Raw genomic sequence first — 19826 nt, forward strand, 5'->3', positions numbered from 1 at the left:
GATCCACCTGCTTCTGCCTCCTGAGTACTGGGATTAAAGGCGTGCACCACCACGCTCGCCTACAAACAAAAAATCTTGTCCCTAGATCCTACTCCCAACCTGGGACTAGGTACAGATTACTGGATGCCACCTTTAAACCGTTACCTCTCCTCGTTGATGCCACACATGCGAATCCGGTCAGAACTGGTCCAGTTGTGCACGCCGCTGTAGAGCGGTGCTGTAGAGATCATGACAGCCACTCACTGCCAGATAAGATCTGCTGTGGCCACTCCCCCCTGAGGAAAGAGAATACCAAAAAGTTAAGGCTGAGAACAAGCACAGCTGCTCTGACCATCTTTTACAACTGAAACACTTAAATTAAGGTAATCATGGCATCAAAATGCTACAGTGATCACTCTCACAAGCTAGCCTGCTATGGAAAATTATGGTCCAAATAAGGAAAAGACCGCACCAGCTTTCCAGGAATCTACATTTGAGGATGGAGATGAGGACACTGTCAATCACTCGAGTGATTTTTAAATTATCTTCAAAGACACATATGGTTGAATGTTTGAGGAAATTCAATCTATGGCATACAGTTGAGGGACAGTGTATTTTCTACACAGATTTAGCGAACGCAACCCCGGTTAGAGTGCTACAGCAACACCTGAGCAGCAGGTTCAGTGAAAGACAACTGGGGTCTCCTTCCACTGCTGCTCTCTAATCCATGGGTAGGGCAGGATCTGAGTGACAAGGCCAACTGAAGCGCTCCAGAGAAGCACACTTTCTTTAGAAGCCTTTCAGAAGTAGTCTGTTCTGTTTCCAAGATGGTCACAAAGCATCTACGTAAGGTGGAGAAAGCTCCCTCCAAATTAGGTGCAATGCTCTTTGTACTCTGCCCACAAACAAATGAACAAAAACAAATCTCCATCAAGAACCTCGCGTTTCTGTTCTTGTCCTTTTCTATTAGTCTGTCTGCCCCGCTGTGGCTTGCTAACCCCTGCATGAGCCGATGTCTTATCTAGTTCTTGCTATTGACAACCACTGCACAGTCATTTCATCTTTGACAGAAAAGGGGATATCCAGAAAAATAGCTTTATCCAGTGAGCCGGTTTTGTTAACCTATTAGCTAAAGTCATCATTCACCAAAGTTCAACTGAACCGAACCCTACGGTGATGAGACTTTTCTAGTGTACAGTCGCACCAGGGGTTTGTTCCATTTATCCTTTAAATTTTTACAAATTGTTCATACTCAACACAACTCACTTACTCAACAAACATTTGTCCTAGCTACTAAGGATTCAAAACCTGACAAAATTCATACCTACACAGTACTTACATTCTAGAGGGGTGGTGACAAGAAGGACAACAAGCATATTAAATTATTCTCTGTTATAATGCATTCCAAGCCACACAGCACAGACTAAGGCACATTGGGGACAATGTCGGGCGGGGGGAGGGTGAGTGGAGGGGCTATCATTCACAATAAGCTGATCAACATAGGGTCTCTTTCTGCATCTCCCCTTGCTGTGCATGCCAGCCTCTCCCCCCATCTCTCTCATCTCTCACAATTTCAATTCACCCCTAGAGGGACTGGTGACTCTCACATCTGCATCTCTACTTCTGACCAGAATTCCAGATGCCAGCAACTTGCTGTTGAGTGGATGTCCACCAAGCCTCTCAAATCCACCAGAACTCCAACTGGACTCATTATCTATTCCCATAAATGGACACCCCAGGCCATCCACCATGCCCAGTCACAGCATGCTTCCATAGTTACTAGCACTTCTGTCCTCTCACGTGAACATTCTTCAACTCCTCTCCCCATCACTGAGATAAAATCAGGAGTCAAGTCTTGATAAAGCCATTTCCCCCTCTTTCTGCCCCTCTTGCCACCGGCCTGGTGCAGGCCTTCATCATCTCGACCCAGGAATATCATACTGGCCTCTTAGCTGCTCTCTCATCTCAGCCTCCCATCGCTTGATTCCACAATCAGTTCACCTTCTGAAACGCTGCTTCCATCAGACCTCCCTACCATCGTCAAAAGCCATCAGAATCAAGCCAGCACTCAAGCCAGAATTCTTAGGACAGCCTTCACGGCCCTCAAGAACTGGCCTGAAACCTCCTCTGCAGGCTCCTCTTCTGCTGTATCCTGCCATTTGCCTGTCATTCTTGTCACCCCCAGCTCCTGGCCGGCCAGAGTTTCAGGACTCTGCTGCTTCTTTGCTGTAAGATGACCTCCACCTGTGCCCCTTCTTCCCCTCACTATCAACCCTCAATGCCTAGCTGAAATGCCATTGTCATTCTCCTAGCCTCCGCCCAAGAACCGTTAACCCCTCCCTTTCTGGCTCTCCTAACTTTTCTTTCTTCCTTCTGGCCTACCTCGGCTTCTCCTCTGCTGCAAATTAGCTGGGGACACGGCATATCTGTCTCTCCAGCACAGGATCAGCTACTGCAGTAAGGACTCAGTAAATACATGTTATATGGGACTGAAATCGAGATGAGAACCGAGGGATTATCCTGAGAAATCACAAGAAGTAAAATGAATCAAGATGAAAGTGTCTACCATGCTTGCAAAAAAAAAAAAAAAAGAAAGAAAGAAAAGCATTATGTACAGTACACCTTTTTCGAAGCTGCTTGACTCTTCCTCAGTTCTCTACCTTTGTCCTATTTTGCACCTCTATAAATTCTGAGTAGGTGATACATATACAAACTCTGTCATGGTCCCATAAAGTTGGGATTGGCCTCTTGCCTCCACCTCCACCTCACTGTGAAAAACCAGTTCTTCCTCCAATTTGCAACCCAATTCCTTTACTCCATGTAAATCTGTGATTTTTGACTTTTTCTTTACAGTAGCTATAGCACGTCTAGCTTTCTCGTTAATTAAGAAGAAAAACAAAACCTTAATATGCATTCAGTTTTCAGTCTGCTTGGAGAGAAAGTTCTGCTTGCTGGCTAATACAGCAGGTACCGTTCCCTCTTCTCTAGGAAACAGTAGAGGAGTCAGGCACTAGAAGGACCTATTCTTGCTGGAAGATAAATTGCAACACCAGGTACAAGTTTTAGTAACAATCTAAGTATCTGTACACAACAGGTACTTCAGTGACCATATATGATTTTCTTTGGGGGTGATGAGACAAGGTTTCTCTGTGTAACCTTCCATATCCTGGAGTTACTTTGTAGCCCAGGGTGGTCTCAAACTCAGAGATCCACCTGCTTCTGCCAAGTGCTAGAACTAAAAGCCTGCACCACCACCACCCAGCCTGAGCACATGATTTTTCACTCATAATTACTTCTGCTCTGTTTCAAGGAGATTAATTGTTTGCAGGTCTAGGGCAGAAGTCAAAAGGGGATTCCCAGTGTTTGGAAGTAGAGCAACAGACCAAACACCCCCTAGATAAGGAGCTGCGAGGCCTAAACTGGGAGTGGTGGCGCACGCCTTTAATCCCAGCACTCGGGAGACTGAGGCAGGTGGATTGCTGTGCGTTCGAGGCCAGCCTGGTCTACAAAGCAAGTTCCAGGACAGCCAAGGCTAACACAAAAGAGAGCAAAACTGCCACTGGATGTTTCCACTTTCAGGAAATCTTTTTTTTTTTAAGTTTTCTCTCTCTCTCTCTCTCTCTCTCTCCCCTCCCTCCCTCCCTCCCTCCCTGGAGTGAGGAGTGGAAGGAGCTACGTATACATGAATGCAGAAGCCATAAGGTATTGGCACCCTGGAGCTGGACTTAGAGAGATAGTTACAGGCCACCCGACTTGTGTTCTGGGAATAAAATTTGGTCTTCTGTAAGAGAAGTGAAACTCTTGGATCATTGAACTGTCCCTCCAGCCCTCGTGAATCTTGAAGATTGGGCATCCTCTTCAATCTTGGCCTCAGAACTTTTCCCGTGATTTTATCAGAGCAGCACGCCTGACCATCTGAAGTCCAGTATTGCTAATCAGAAGCAGTCTTTGTGCTCAAGGGGTAGAAAACAGCAAACTCACAGGCAGGACACTGAACTAAGTGGCCTACAATAAGAAGGCAAGATTCATGTAGCAGGAGCAAAAGCCGGTGGGAGCATCAAATGCTGCACTAGAAAACAGGCTTCCGCTGGCAACGGAGGAGTCAGGACCAGAACAGTCAATGCAAACCAGTGTTCCCCAAGCCAAGAGCACAGAGGAGCTGGTTCCAAATAGTATCTTAGGTCTCAGATCCACACATTCTGATTCAGTAAGCCTAGGAGTTTGTTTTGTTACCTCCTGTCCAATCAAATAGCAATCAGTCACTATAGAGTACATAGGGGAGGTGAGCAGAAAAGAAAAACCTTGTAAACACACACGGCACACATGCTTTCACACCCATTTGCTTTCACTCAAAGCACCCACATCAATATTCTCATTCTCTCCTCCTACTTCTCACTCTTCCCCTCCCCCCATAAGAACCATAAAAGGAACTTGGAAGAAACTTGGCAATCCCAAATGACCCAGGAATCACAGGCACAAGGATATGAAACACCTCAAAGGATTTTCCCAGGTGTCACAACCATTCAATTGTTAGGAACAGCTGCATGACCCAAGATTCAAAGGCTGGTCACTGTCTGGAAAGCAATGAGTGGGACCACTGTAAACTAGCCACACTTTGGGCAAAGGAACTCAAAAAGTCTTATCTAACTCATGATAAGGACAAAGAAAAAGAGCATGCCCTACAAGCTCAAAGCCCAAGTGCGCCTGAAAAAAAACTTGGCAATTTAGGAGGCCAAATGTAGATAGCAGCAGGTAAGCTGACTGAGATCCTAGGAAATGTGTCTAACAAGTAGGCTGCACGGACTAAGGACTGGGTAGCCAGCCATAATGGCCAAACTAGAATAGGGGAAACCAAGACAAGAATGGGCTGTTACAGCACTCGGGAAGCAGAGGCAGGCGGATTGCTGTGAATTCAAGGCCAGCCTGGTCTACAAAAAGAGTCCAGGACAGGCAGACAGCCAGAGTTGTTACACAGAGAAACCCTGTCTTGAAAAACCAAAAAAAAAAAAAAGGGGGGGGGGCTATTGGGAGAACTATAACTTTAAAATGGTGAAAATAGCAGCTAAACTGAAAATGAACAGGTAGTAGAAGGAAAGCCATGTAGAGATCTGAAGAAAAAAGGCTGGGTGTGGTGGCGCACGCCTTTAATCCCAGCACTTGGGAGGCAGAGCAGGGGGATCTCTGTGAGTTCGAGGCCAGCCTGGTCTACAAAGCGAGTCCAGGACAGTCAGGGCCACACAGAGAAACCCTGTCTCAAAACAAACAAACAAACAAACAAACAAAGGCATAAAAGAGAAGGCCACGGCATACGGCAATCAAACGGGAAAAATGAAATAGGGGAACCTGAAACATTTCACCATCATGGGCCAAACTGAAATACTGTGGGGAAGCACTGAAGCATTTTAGAAAAGGTTAGAGAGAATACGCTAACAAAAAAGGGAAGCAATGGTTATATAACAAGTTGTGTCCCAAGTCAGGGTTGGGGGCATCACTAATAGAAGATGGGCAGACCTAAAATGCAAAGATTTTACAAAAGGGCAACATTCTGTTTTGAAAAGAAGATACCAAAACAAAGAGATTTCACAACAATTAAAAGCAAAAGAATGGTCATCACTGCGTATGAAGAAGAGGAGAATCTGACAAATACGTTACACTAAAGTAGATGATGGGGTTTTTTTGTTTGTTTGTTTATCAATTTGGGATAGTTTTTGTTTTATTTTGACATAAAGTTTCATGATACTCAGGCTAGCCTCAAATCCACTATACATCCGATCCTGGCCTTGCATGCCTGATCCTCCTGCCTCCATCTCCTGAGTGCTAGGATTGCAGGTATGTGCCACCACACCTGGCTTGCTTGTTGATTTTTTTGGTTTTCTCTGTGTAGCCTTGGCTGTCCTGGATTTACTTTGTAAACCAGGCTGGCCTCAAACTCACAGAGATCCACTCACCTCTGCCTTCCCTGCAGGCATGCACCACCCCACCAGGCACTTGTTGATTTTTGAAACAGTATTTTGATATGTATCCCAGTTTTGCCTAGTCGTCATACTATGTAGCCCAGGCTGGTCTCAAACTCACAGCAGTCTTCATGTCTTGGCTTTCTATGTGTTTTGGTTACAGACATAATCCACCAAAGCCAACATAGATATTGTTTTTAAAGTCTCTAATCTTGAAAACTGGCAAAATCTTCATTTCTCTGACATGTAGTCCACAACTGCATCCCTCCTTTTGTGGCCAGAGGCCCAGTTAGTGATGAACAAGGGAGGCAGTAGATGCACAGGTTGTAACAGACTCTACCCACTGCATGACATCTGACTATTTCTTCGTGGCCAAGCTTGACATTGGGACAGTAAAGAAAACCCAAGATTAAGAGGGCCTCAGATAAACCAAAGCTGGCAGTACTCTTTCAGACTCCTTTTGGCCCACATTGCTTAGTGACCTGGAAGCAATTATGGCTTAAAAAAATGAAACAAGCAGAAAACTTTCATCTTGAAGCCTAGCCCTAAGTCTGTCCTTGAGGTTATAGCTGTGGCCAGTAAACAGTTTTAAGAAGGAGGTTTGGATCAGTAGTGACTAATGAAGAAAGAAAACCAACTGTGGGTCCTTCAGTTCCAATAGAAAAGCAGAGCTTTAACTGGGCACAGTGGTGCACACCTCTAATCCCAGCTTTCTAGGAGGTAAAGAGAGGCGGATCTCTGTGAGTTTGAAGCCAGCCTGTGGTCTACAAAGTGAGTCCAGGACAGCCAGAGCTGTTACACAGAGAACCCCTGTCTTGGGCCCCCCCCCAAAGAATAGAAAGAAAGAAGGAAGGAAAGAAAGAAAAAAATGTCAAGCTTTGGGTAACATTCCATAAGAAGCCTTCAAAGAAACAAAGGAAAAGCTACCCCTACTATCCTACTTTGGGATTGTTCTGCCTCCTTCCATGTGTAGTGAACAGGATATTAACACTTGTGTTTTCCCGTCAATTATATACCCTAAACTTTAATCCAAATGAAAATGTTTTCCGTATTGAAACTGCTTTGTTTTAGTTATTTCCCATGGAAGGGCATTCTTATATTCTGCTCCCTGTTCCCCATATCTGTACCCCGCCTTATTTCCTAGCTAATAATCAGCTATCATTACCTGAAACTCGAGTGGCGTAGACATGCTCCAATTGCTTTACTGTGCTTCCCTCCATACAAAGCAGTTCCATCTACCACGTATGATAGCACACACACAAAGATCAACTAGCAAGTACCTACTCAGTAATTTAAACAAGGAATAGGAACCTTTTGTGCTGTTCATTTTGTCTGACTAAATCTATTCTAACATTTTCGGGCTCACTTTTTTCTTCTTTCTTTCTGAATATTTCCACTGCTCTCTACCACAGAGATCAGACTTAAGGGATCATATATCCTCTTCCAGGATACATTATTATTATTATTATTATTATTATTATTATTATTATTATTATTATTATTATTGGTTTTTCAAGACAGGGTTTCTGTGTAATAGCTCCAGCTGTCCTGGACTTACTTTGTAGACCAGGCTAGCCTCGAACTCACAGAGATCTATCTGCCTCTGCCTCCCTAGTACTGGGACTAAAGGCATGCACCACCACGCCCAGGTGATATATTAATTCTTGCATTTAACAAAGGCTAAGGAATTGTCTGCATATGATTCTAGCATGGATACCTTCAAAGACTCTTTGGGTTCCACCATGTTTAAAAACTGTACCTATAAACATTTATGAGGCTGGATGCAAAGGAATGTTAACTGTGTATTAAACACATAAGAGCTTACTCATTCTGATGAATTTAGTTACTTCTAATGTAGTCACCTTGAGGCTGGACAGTCATCTCAGTAACTAGATGGCCGAGGCTTACAGTTTTCTACAGAGCCCCCAAGAGCACTAACATGAAATTCTAAGAATATTATATACACCCTTTCAATCTCTTCATTACTGCAGGTGCTAAATCCCATGCTTTAGGAGTGACTTGATATTTGGAAGCATCCATAATCCACTCAGGACCATTGGTGTGGAGGTAAAAACCTAGAAATTAGGAAGGCTAGGCAGGAGGATCCCTAGTTTCATGCTTGCCTGAGCTGTGCAGTTAGTTCAGAGACACTCTGCAACACATAGTGAGAACCTGTCTCAGAGAGAGGGACTGAGAGGCGGAGATGGAGAATGCAATCAGATAGCAGCAGTATTAAACAGAGCCATCTAATAACTGTCCCCTCACTTGGGACAGTAATGGATCACAGGACCTACTGCCTAAACTGTGGTAGAAACCTTAGAGGACACTTCCTTTCTCCATTTCTCAGCCACCTCGAGACCATCCCATTACATCCACTTATCACTTCAACTGCCACGTAACAATATATTAGTCTCTACTAAGCACTGAGCATAACACAGAAGCACTTCCAAGCAATAAATATTTTGAGGAAGAAGTGAGTCAAAAGTTTTCATGGTTTACTTATATTTTTACATATCAGGTTGTTTCAGCTTATCTAAACTCTTGATTTTTCCCCTTCCACTCAAACAGTGTGTATCTTCATTTTCTGCAATAAAGAAACTTATTTACTCTGTTTAAGGAAAAATATATTATTTTATTAATAGTTTTATACTAAAATCAGGACCTAGCTATAAGATTTTATACAGCTGAGGCTAAAAGGTGGCTTAGCAGTAAAGAATACTTCCTGCTCTTCCAGAGAGCTGGAGTTTGGTTCTCAGTACCCATGTCAAGTGGCTTACAAGTAAGTGCCCAGATGCTGTATCTCAAGGGAGACCAATGCCTTCTTCTGTCCTCTGCAGGCACTACACTCATGTACGTACACACACACACACACACACACACACACACACACATCACTGCACCCATATATACACATACACACAGAGAGAAAGAAGCAGAGACAGAGAATGAGTATTTTTAAAGTTTTTGCACAACTTCTACATGTCACAGATACCTAAAAAAAAACTTAAGTCAACATTGGGAAATTAATCAGTCCTTTTAAAATGCAAAGCCACTTCAGCAAGACATGTATGTAAACAGGGACATGTTGTGAGGCTTCTAATGTCTGTTAATCCAAAAATAAGAATTGGTTTGCCCCTATCTTGGTCTTCAGCAGGACCCTGAGAACATTTCGTGCATCTTTCACAATCCCAATATGAACCACTGTAATAGAAGATTTGAATCGCTTCTGCAAAGCTTCTATGTCCTTCCTGTCATAGGCTATGACAGAGTCCCTCTTGTGTCTAGTTTAGTATACTGTATTTATGATATGGAATTTTTCATATAAAGGGGATTTCTCCTCATCTAAGTTCTGCTTTTGCACATCTTTCCTAGATTGTGCAGGGACATGAATATTTAGAGACCGTTATCAGGTTACTTCTTCTGTTCTTCTGCCTGAGACAAGACTCTGCTGTGACTACATATAGATTATGTGTATAATTCATTTGAAACTATGCTTTATTTGTATCCCTTTTATTACACACTGTTCAAACTCCACAATGACTCACTCTGCTAAACCACCCATGGGTTTACTAGCCCTCTCCCAACATAGTCTATATAAAATAAGGCACACAATATGGGCTCAATAAATAGCTTGCTAAACTATTGGAGAAAAACCAAACCTTTTCTGTATCAGAGAGATTAGGCACCCAGGTAGAAATAGAGCTAAGTCTGGCACAATGGCGTATGCCTGCAGTTCCACCTACTCAGGAGACTGAAGCAGGAAGATCACTTGAACCCACAAGTTCAATACAATGAGACCTTGTCTCAAAAACAAAACCAAGCATGGCCAGTGAGATGGCTCAGTGCATTAAAGCACTTGTCACCAACCCTCATGACTTGAATTTAATCCCTAGGACCCACATAGTGGAAGGAGAGAGCCAACTCCTGCAAGCTGTCATGCACATGCACACACATACGCACGTGCACATGCAGACATGCACTTACACACACACACACACACACACACACACACACACACACACACACACCAAATAAAACAAAACAGCACTGCATGAAAGTATTCCTTCTACTGCCTTGCTCCCACATCAACTCTACTTCTGCGTTATTTCTACAATAAAGATAATGACAAAACTAAAATAAATGTGTGCTAAGCAAAATAATGAAATCGACTCCCACTTCTTTCAGTGTGCTACATCCATAGCTAATTTTAAATTTTTTATTATAATTTATTTACATTACATCTCAATTGTAATCACCTCTCTCTTACCTTCCTATTTCCACCCTCCCTCCATCTCTGCCCTATTCCCCTCCACAGCTAATTTTTAAACCCAGGTGACTTATGGACTACCAGTAGATGTGTGTTCAGGGAACAACCATAATACTTGCCTAAAGAGAATAAAAATAGGCACGTAAATCTCAGGGGTAGGGGACAGGTAGAACATAACAATGCATTTTCTAAGTCAAACAGAAATTGTGGCTTTGTCAGCCAATCTGCTCTTTTCAACTGGCCTGTCATTAGTCTCTCCCTATATTGGCCTAGCTAACAGAAACCCAATTGTTGACACCAAAGTCCAGTCCACCTGCAGAGAGATCTACTTTGAAGGCCATGGTCTTTCTTTTGCCCAGAAGTTTAGTTTGGGGAACCCAGGCTTATTCAGTATTGTTTTTTCCCATTCAATCATTGATGAGCATCTTTATCATTGAAGTGCATCAGCTCCATGTTCTGGTTCTAATAGCTTTTGCAGAATTTCCAGAGGTAGCTAGAAAGCCTAACCAGCCATAATCTAACACAACAGTCCTTTATTAAAAGCAGTATTTTTGGCTGGAAACATGACTCAGTGGCTAAAAGTATATAGAGCTCTTGCTGAGGACCCTAGTTAAGTTAGTTCCCAGTAGCCACATCAGGCGGCTTCAGGGAATTTGATACCTCTGGCCTCCATTAGCACTTGCACTCACATGCACATACCCAAACACAACATACACAAAACATAATTAAAAATAAAATAAGGGAGACTGGAGAGAGGGGGTTCAGTGGATAAGAACATTGGCTATTCTAGAAGAGGACCCAGGTTCGATACCTAGCACCCAGCAGCTCACAACAGTCTTTACCTCCAGTTCCAGGGCAGCAGGCATGCAAACAGTGCATATATATATATATAGGCAAAGCACACATATACACAAAATACAATTTTAAAATAAAATAAGAAGTTAGAGAGAGCTCAGCTATTAAGAGCCTTTTCTGCTCTTACAGAGGACCTAGGTTCAGTTCCCAGCACCCACATGGCATCTCAAAACCATGTGTAGTCCAGTTCCAAGGATTCTGATGCTCTTTTCTAATACTATGGGTACATGGCATGTGCATCCTGCACACAACACTTATACACATAAAAATAAATAAATCTCTAAAAAATAGAATGTTTTAAATTGGTATTTGAAAATACACAAATCTAAAAATAAATAAGTAAAAAAATGGTATCACGGGCTGGAGAGATGGCTCAGAGGTTAAGAGCACTGACTGCTCTTCCAGAGGTCCCGAATTCAATTCCCAGCAACCACATGCTAGCTCATAACCATCTATAATGAGACCTGGTGCCCTCTTCTGGCCTTCAGGCATACATGCAGGCAGAGCACTGTGTACATAATAAATAAATCTTTTTAAAAAATGGTATCATGGGCCGGGTGTGGTGGCGCACGCCTTTAATCCCAGCACTCGGGAGGCAGAGGCAGGTGAATCGCTGTGAGTTCGAGGCCAGCCTGGTCTACAAAGTGAGTCCAGGATGGCCAAGGCTACACAGAGAAACCCTGTCTCGAAAAACAAACAAAAAAAAATGGTATCACATGCACATGCATTCACCACAGATATATATGTCTGTGAGGCCCAGAGGTCAAGTCAAGTATTGTCCTCAATTGCTCTCTACCTTATTTTTTGAGATAATCTTTCACTGAACATCTGAGTCACTGGTAAACCCAGACATCTTATTGTTTCTACCTCACCAGCCCTGGGATTACAGGCACATTTCAACTCTCAGATCTTATTTGGGCACTAAAAATTGACCTCAAGTTCTCATACTTGATCAGTAAGCACTTTACCAACTGGACGATCTCCCAAGGCCCCTTTAAAAAAATAAAGGTCACCCATACACCAAAAGATCCCTTTAAGTTTCAACAGAATACACAGTCTTCAGTTCCTGTCCTGAAATAGTAAGTAGTGTCATGGTACAGCTGTTAAAGTGACTACCACATCCACCTCTGAGTTAAGATAGTATTCCCTACCATGTAGTAAATGCTGAATGCATAGTAATCAAAAAGGACAAAGGACTAAAATTTGGGGGGGGGTAGCAGAATGAATTTTTGGTTTCATTCTGCTACTGTACACAATAAGAAATTTTAGTTCTAAAAATATATCCCATTTTCTAAGGACCTTAGCAGTTACTATATACATTTTATCGTACATAACTCTAACCATCCTATAATATTAATATTATCTCCATTGTCTAGATGAGAACGCCGAGGCTCAAGAACATTAATGACTTACTTCCTGCTATATTGCTAGGAAGATGAAGAACAAGGACTCTAGCACAGTTCTGCCTCCAAAGAAGTAGATTAATTAGTATGCAAGCTCACCTGGGCATGGTAGAACCAAGTTCAACTGAGTAAAGACTCTTCATGAGAAAATATATTCAATCGTCTCATAGATCCAAGTATTCAGTGCATCTTCTCCCTGGGATCATATTTGTATATTATACATTTCACAGAACTCAGAAAAATACAGACCTCCTTCTTGTCCTCATACCTCGGGATTGGCAAAATTGTACTGTACCCTTAAATGTTCCTACACTAAGATTTCTAGATTTCTAGACATACCTTAGGAATAAGGTAAGCAAACACAAAGCTGCTGTTCCAGAGAATTCAATCCTTCACAAATCTTTAGCTCAAATTCAAATCTTCAAATCCAAATGAAGCCACATCTTGTCTTATTTAACTCTACTGGGGGAAATCTGAAGATGACTGCATTTTACAGATAATAAGCCACATCTTCAAATTCCAAGGGGAAAGCACAACCTTGACACTTGGCCTGCAGTTTACTTAAAAGGTGGCGGGGTGGGAGTGGGATTCCGTGCACCTTTATCCAAGTGCTTAGGAGATAGAGGCAGGTAGATAGATATCTGTGAGTTTAAGATCAGTCTGGTCTACATAGACCCCACCTCACAAAAGATTAACTAACTAAGTAAGTAACTAAGTAACTAACAAACTAACCAACCAGGGTATTCTTCCCTTGCTTGCTCCCACACACACACACTCAGGAGTTTTTTCCCCATCATTCCTTAACAAAGCTACACTTACTCTGATAAAAATGATCAATTGTTACACGTTTTATAAAGGAAGAGTTGCTGTTGCTTTCAAAAACAAAACAAAAAACCTTTAAGAGTGTATTGGCATTAAGGGGGCAGAAACAGCGTTTAAGTTTTTCTCTTGACCAGAACACAACCTTAATTCACTAAAGAACATCCCCAACATAAAAGACCACTTTAAAGTTATGAACAGCAGGAAAGGATATGATTTAGAAAGAGTATGATTTCCTACCTTTTACAGACTGGCATGAATAATGCCTGGCTCATATAAGAGATCATATAAAATACTGCCCTAGAATCCCTTAGTGACAGAAAGGTAAATTACTTATTTCCTCATCTTTGGCTGTCCTGACACTAAAGATTTGAACAGACACAGACTCAGTCTGACTTCCAATGCTAACATTAAGAAATTTCCTTTCTTTTTCCTATTCTCCATTCTGTCTAAGACCAAGACTCCCTTTTCCCATTCAGAATCCTTACATTCATCTGGATTTCCTAAGAACTGTTTCAGCTTAATCCCAGCTACTTTCTGTTTCCTGAGTCCTCCCACAGTAGTGGCTATCAAAAATGAATCTTTACACTCCTTAATACCAGCCTTAAACAGCATCTGAATGCCTCTCCCCTACAGCTCTTTATTAATCTCCTTTTCTTTCACGTTGTGGTTTTTTTTTCCCCCGTTTCAATACTAAGACTTGAATCCAAGCAATCACACATGCTAGACAAGTATTTTTACATGCCTGGCCCATATTGTACATGTTTAATTCTTAAAATGAATATCTACTTCTTTACAGGTAAATATATTTGTATTTCTCTCTAAATGCCAGTTTCTTCCTAGCCCTATGGCTATCCAAGATCTTCTTTCTTACTCCAGCCTTAGCAATTCTAGTACTAACGTGTAAAGAGCCCTAAAGGATCTTCGAACTTTCTTTAGAAAACATTGCCCTGGAGATTTCAACTTAACTGCTTTCTTCTTAGGTAGGCTTGCCATGGGAACAGTGATGTTCATCTTCCTTTTCCCCTTCACTGCGCTACATACAGACTCTCTTCCTGACCTCTTTTGCCTTCCTTCTTTTTCTCCTATGATTCTGGTTCTCTCAGCAAAGCTCCTCCCTAAAGCCCCCAGTGTAGATTAATCATGCCTTGAGCTCCTCTGCCACCTTTAGTGTGTAGTGAAGTGCATCATGAATAACCCACAATTATAAACCAGTCCCCCCCCCAAACCTTCTTTGCTTCCTAAGAGCCTCTAAGCCAGTGAGAAAGAGAAGGACCTTTCACCACCCCACACATCCTCTCTACCAGGCCTGGCAAATCAAATACCCAGATCCCTGAGGGTGCCCTTGGTGCAGGCCCATTTCTTCTGGAACTTCCCTCTACTTTGAATTGAATACAGAGGCCATGAGCAAAGCAGGCTAAGACTCACTTAGCTTTCCTCTGCCCTATCCCAAATAATTAGCCATCCTTTCCTTATTTCTTTGTTTTAAAGAACTAGTCTATTCAACCCAGACTTCTGCATTTCTTCCCCTTCCTCTATCACTTAGGTATCTTGTCCTTTTCATCTCGGAATCAGAATGCAAAGAAACATACATACTCTTTCTTCAAATCTGGTAAGAGATTCAGACTTTCTTTTCAGACAAGGTTTCTCTGTGTAACCCTGGCTATCCTGGAACTCACTCTGTAGATCAGAGATTTGCCTGCCTCTGCACCCTAAATGCTGGAACTAAAGGCCTGTGCCACACTCAGGAAGCAGATCTCTGTGAGTTCGAGGCCAGCCTGGTCTACAAAGTGAGTCCGACATAGCCAAGACTACACAGAGAAATCTTGTCTCAAAAAACAAACAAACAAACAAACTAAAGGCCTGAGCCACTACCCAGCAAGAGTCAGACTTTTCAAAGTCAGTTTAGAAGCAAGAGTATGAGCCAGGCATGGTGGTCCACACCTTTAATCCCAGCACTCGGGTCGCTGAGAGTATGAGGCCAGCCTGGTCTACAAAGCGAGTCCAGGACAGGCTAACACAGAGAGATCCTGTCTAGAAAAAAAAAAAAAAGCTGGGGTGTAGTGGCTCACACCTGTAATCCCTGCTCCTGCACTTGCGGAGGCAGAGGCAAGCAGATCAATGTGAATTCAAAGACAGCCTGGTCTACAAAGTGAGTTCATGACAGCCAAAGGCTACACAGAAAAACCTTGTCTTGAATAACAAAAAAAAAGTCAGTTTAGAGTAACTTTACCTTGATTAGTCCATACTCACAAAAGTATATCCGCCCGCCCCCCACCCCACCCCCTGCCTCTGTTTTCATTAGTGTGAAAATCCCTTAAGGTCCAGTTTAGCTAGGCATGGTGGTTCACACCTTTAATCCCAGTACCAGTACCTGGGAGGCAGAGGCAAGCGGATCTGAGTTCAAGGCCAGCTTGGTCTACAGAGAGAGAGTTCCAGGCCAGCCAGGGTTACTACACAGAGAAACCCTGTCTTGAAAAACAAAAAACAAAAAAAAACCCAAAAACAAAAAACAAAAACAAGTCAGTTTTACTAAGCCTCTGTGCCCAAGACCTGTGACTCCCATCTCCCAGATTCACAGCAAGACAGTTTGCTCAGGTGCAAATAATGCCTAATGAACTCCTCAAGATGCCCATGGCAATCCTCAAGTGTATCATGGAACTTCAGTTTCTTTTAACTTGACTCACCAAGCCTCCTGTTGCTTCCTCAGGCTTTCTTGCTACTTTTGCTTCTCTGTCAAATTTTTTACAGGTTCCTTTTCAACCTTTCACTTCCTTTTGGAGCCTCTGGGTGATTCTTGGAATGGGATTATGTCGTTTAATCCCCAGTGGAATCTTGTAGGTTTCTTTCCTACAGACTGTCATGGTCTGTACCACCCGGTGCCATCATATTCAAGTATGGACCCTAAAACTGCCCAAACATCCTTGACTACACCACATACAGTTTTCCCAAATGAGAAAAGCCCCTCAATCCCAGCATTCAAGGAGAGCACATACTAAACAGAATAGCACTAGATGGCCACTAAAAAGATAACTTCCTCCTATCGTTAGAATTTTATTAGGAAGCTAATCAACTCTCAACTCCAAATTCATGCCCCCACTTCTTTCTCAATGAAACGTTTCTGCAGCGTGATTCTGAGAAACAGCCCTCTAAGCTGAAAGAAGCACGGTAACCCCTGAAGCCTTCAAGTGTACCCCAGAAGTCTAAGCAAAGCTATCTGCAACTGTGCTCTACCCCCTGTGTCATGAGGACGACCTCCAAATCGCCTTGAGAGTATTCATCTGTGGCTTGCTTTACAGGCTCCCTTCCCACACTCGTGCAAAGATTCCCTAAGACGCTGGGCTAGAAGAATGCTCTACAAGTGAAGCCTGTCCTTGCTGTCTACTCGAGAAAACAGCAATAATGAGAAAGTATCTCCACGTCGACAGTTTGATCAGGCAACCTTGAAATTTTCAAAACAATGCAACAAAAAACATAGCGCTTCAAATAAGGAGGAGAGGGGAGGCTTGAGTGGAAAAGAAGGGCACCCCCACCGGCCTGTGGTGTTGGGCCTCCTGGGTTTGCAGCGTGCTTTCCTCCCGCCTTTCCTCTCGACCACATCTTTCGATAGAACAATCTCCTGCACCTCCATAACGCTAAAACCCCAGCCTTGGTGCGGCCAGCTCCTCCCAGCCTTGCCCGGACGACCCTCTGGCCCAGCCTTCCTCTCCGCGGGACCCCAGCGAGGAGCCCCCCACCCCCCCGTCCAGTTCACCTTTGCATCGCTTTCCTGCCCCCTGGGCGCCCCCACAAGGATCAGTCCCGAAACCAAACCTCCTGGAGCCAAGCCCACGAGGCCCGTCGTGGGACCCACCCCCCCTTCCTTCTCCCAGCACCTAGCCCCCCACGAACCGGGCCCCCGGGGCTCCCCGTCGTCGTCGCCCTAGCTCGTACCGCCCCCCCCCGTCGGGGACTCCACCCCCAGCCTGCCCCCGCCCGCAGAAAGGTCCCCTCCCCACCTCGCGCCGCCTGAGCCTTCTGCCCCGGCACGGGACTCTTCTTTGGCCTCGGTTCCCCGCCCAGAAGCGGCGGCGGCAACAGCGGCAGCGGCCCCAGCAGGAGCAGCAGCGGCGGTGGCGGCGGCGGCGGCGGCGGCGGCGGCAGCGGCAGCAGCGCCGCCCCGGCCCCGCCCCGCCGCCCGCCAGAGCCCCACGCCCCGCCCGCCCGCCCCGCCGCCGGACTACTCCCCCCGAAGACCACCACCAAGCCCCCCCACTCCCCAGCCACGATCCGCTCCAATCAAGCTCTTCAGGGCCTGCTGTCCATTCCTCACGCCCCTTAGGAACCAGGGTGGAGGAACCCTGGGGTTCGTGGCCATCCCTCTCCCTCCCTCTCCAAGGGCTAGGGGATTGCCCCTGATCCCGAAATCCGGCCCCGTAACCGGAGCCTCCCTCCTTTCCAGCTCTCTGCTTTCCTAGCAGACCCCTAGCCTCCAGGCCTGGCGCGAAGCTGGTTGAGGGCTTGCAAGCCAGGTCTCCCACCAGGCTTGCCGGGGCCAGTATGAATTGCCCCCATCTCATTCTCCTTCAATTTGAGCACCCTCCCTGCTTCTCCTGGTCCGGTAGCCCCCGCCCCTAGAGCGAGGGCAGCGGAGCCTGGGCGCTCCGAAGTCATCCCCCGCCTTTTTTCCAGGGACTCGGATAATTGCCCCTGCCCCCATCACAGCACTCCCACTCCCGAACCCAGGCCCCGCCGCCACCTAGGGGTACCCCTTACCCTATGGTTCCTGCACCCCAGAACATAGGAGAAAGCAACCCTGAAAGAGCACCCGTCGCACCTCCACCTCCTAGGTTGGAGGGCATTTTCTCCCAGTCTCTTCAAGACTTCATCACAGACAACCACCACCCCCCCCCAAAAAAAAATAGCAAGCCCTTTCTCGCCCTGCCCTGTTGGCCAGGTTCCCTTCGGATCGTCGAATCCTTAGATCAGGGTTTGGGGCCAGGTAATTCCAAGACCATAGTCTCCACCTCCCTTTCTGTGGAGTGGGGTAATTCCTATGGTTAACCCCCCTAGGATCTACCGACCCCCGTTTCCATGGAGACCCCCGCCCAGCCGAGGGGAAGACTCTCCTGGATCGTGGTGAACAAGTCTCACCTGGCTAAAAGAGAAAGAGGTCGAGTAGGGGATAGGGCAGGGCAGGGCAGGGATGGGGTACGAAGGTGGGAAGTGGAGGGGAGCTGTCCCGAAGGGAGGGGCGAGGACAGAGGGAGCTCCAGGGAGCTCTACGTCCGGGGACACGAAGAGGACGGCGCCCCCCCGGGGGGGGCAAACTGAGAAGCTGAGGATAGAGGAACCCACAGGGTTGGGGAAAGGCTTAGGATAGAAAAAGCGGGTGGGGGGAAGACGAAAAAGCCGGGGAGTCAAAAGGGGTGGAGGGGTTGGGGGAGAGAGAAAAAAGACGCACCTGTTCCCGGGTCGGCTCCGCGGGGAGGCTCAGGCCGCCACCCCAGCTCCCTCTCACCCTCTTTGAACCACCACCCTCCTAACACTGCCGGGATCCGATGCCCCCCTCCGCCCCTTATCACCACCGACCTCCTTCTCCTCTCACGGCGGCGGCGGTCGGACTCTAGGAACTGAGAGGAAGAAGGGAGGGCTCAGCAAAGCGGAGGAGAGACAGAGCCACACACTGGCAGCACCGCGGCGAGCGAAAGAGTGAGGGGGAGAGCGGTGTGTGTGTGTGTCTGTGTGTGTGAGCAAAGCCTGGTGGAGTGGGTGCCGGTTGCAGGGCTCGACGGGAAGTCGAGTCCAGCCTTGTTGGCGGGCGGCGCCAGCCAACGCTGCTACAAACTACAACTCCCAGAATGCTTTCTAGGCGGGGGGGGGATGGGGAGGAGGCAGCGAAGGGAGGGAGCAAGCATGAGAAGGAGGGACTAAAGCTGGGAGCAAGCGGCGGCGAAGGGGGCAGAGCCAAGCAGCCCCGGTGACACTGGGAGGGGAGGGGAGAGGAGGAGGAGGGGATCGCTAGAGAACCGAGCGGATTCCGGAGAGGGAGGCAATGGTAGCTGTAGCAAGCTGGGCAAAAAGATAGACTCCCAAGGAAGGCAGAGGCACTCAATCCGCGGGGCTCCAAGAGCTCCACGCCCCCCCACCTCGACGCCCCTAAAGAGGGAGGTTGAGTAAGGGAGATGATTAGGGCGCTGAGGCTAGAGGGTTGGTTGTCTGCCTTCCTTCCAACGTTCTCCACCTTGTCCCCCGACCTGACTTTCTCAGGCCACTAGTGCAAGAGCCAGTGTGCAAATCACTCCTTAAACCATCCCCTGATCTCCCCTGCCCCAGGACCACAGAGCACACGTATTCAGTCCCCCTTTCCCAGGAGCCTGAGGGAGTCTCCCCTTGCAAGCAGGGTGTGACTCTCCCATTCTTCCCGTACCCCCCCCCCCAATCGTCGCCACCCTCCATCTCCTTCCCCGGAACCCTCCCCGGAGCTGGGGCTCGCCTTTCTCTCCCCACCAGGGAAGAGTCCTTCTGGGGGCGACTACTCAGCCTTACTCTTAAACTGGGCCCCAACCC

General features: G+C 46.0%; 1 protein-coding gene across 8 annotated transcripts in view; it reads right to left on the reverse strand.

The window, feature by feature from the left end:
• The window catches only part of BCORL1 (BCL6 corepressor like 1), a 66152-nt gene that overhangs the window by 44860 nt on the left and 1466 nt on the right, over nt 1-19826 (reverse strand). For 2 of the 8 annotated variants that reach the window (XM_084790902.1, XM_084790900.1), the window contains exons 2-4: nt 12558-12654; nt 2362-2499; nt 145-275 (exon numbers count right to left, since the gene is read on the reverse strand). In XM_084790902.1, coding sequence (XP_084647028.1) covers nt 145-230 — 86 coding nt within the window. In that variant the 5' untranslated portion in view covers nt 231-275; nt 2362-2499; nt 12558-12654. Of the gene's footprint in view, nt 1-144; nt 276-2361; nt 2500-12557; nt 12655-15964; nt 17000-18848; nt 19536-19826 lie in introns of those variants that run through there. The other 6 variants (XM_084790904.1, XM_084790903.1, XM_084790899.1 and 3 more) reach the window with 5 other exon arrangements.

Source organism: Acomys minous (assembly GCF_964271855.1).
Source record: "Acomys minous genome assembly, chromosome: 7".
NCBI classification, from domain to species: domain Eukaryota; kingdom Metazoa; phylum Chordata; class Mammalia; order Rodentia; family Muridae; genus Acomys; species Acomys minous.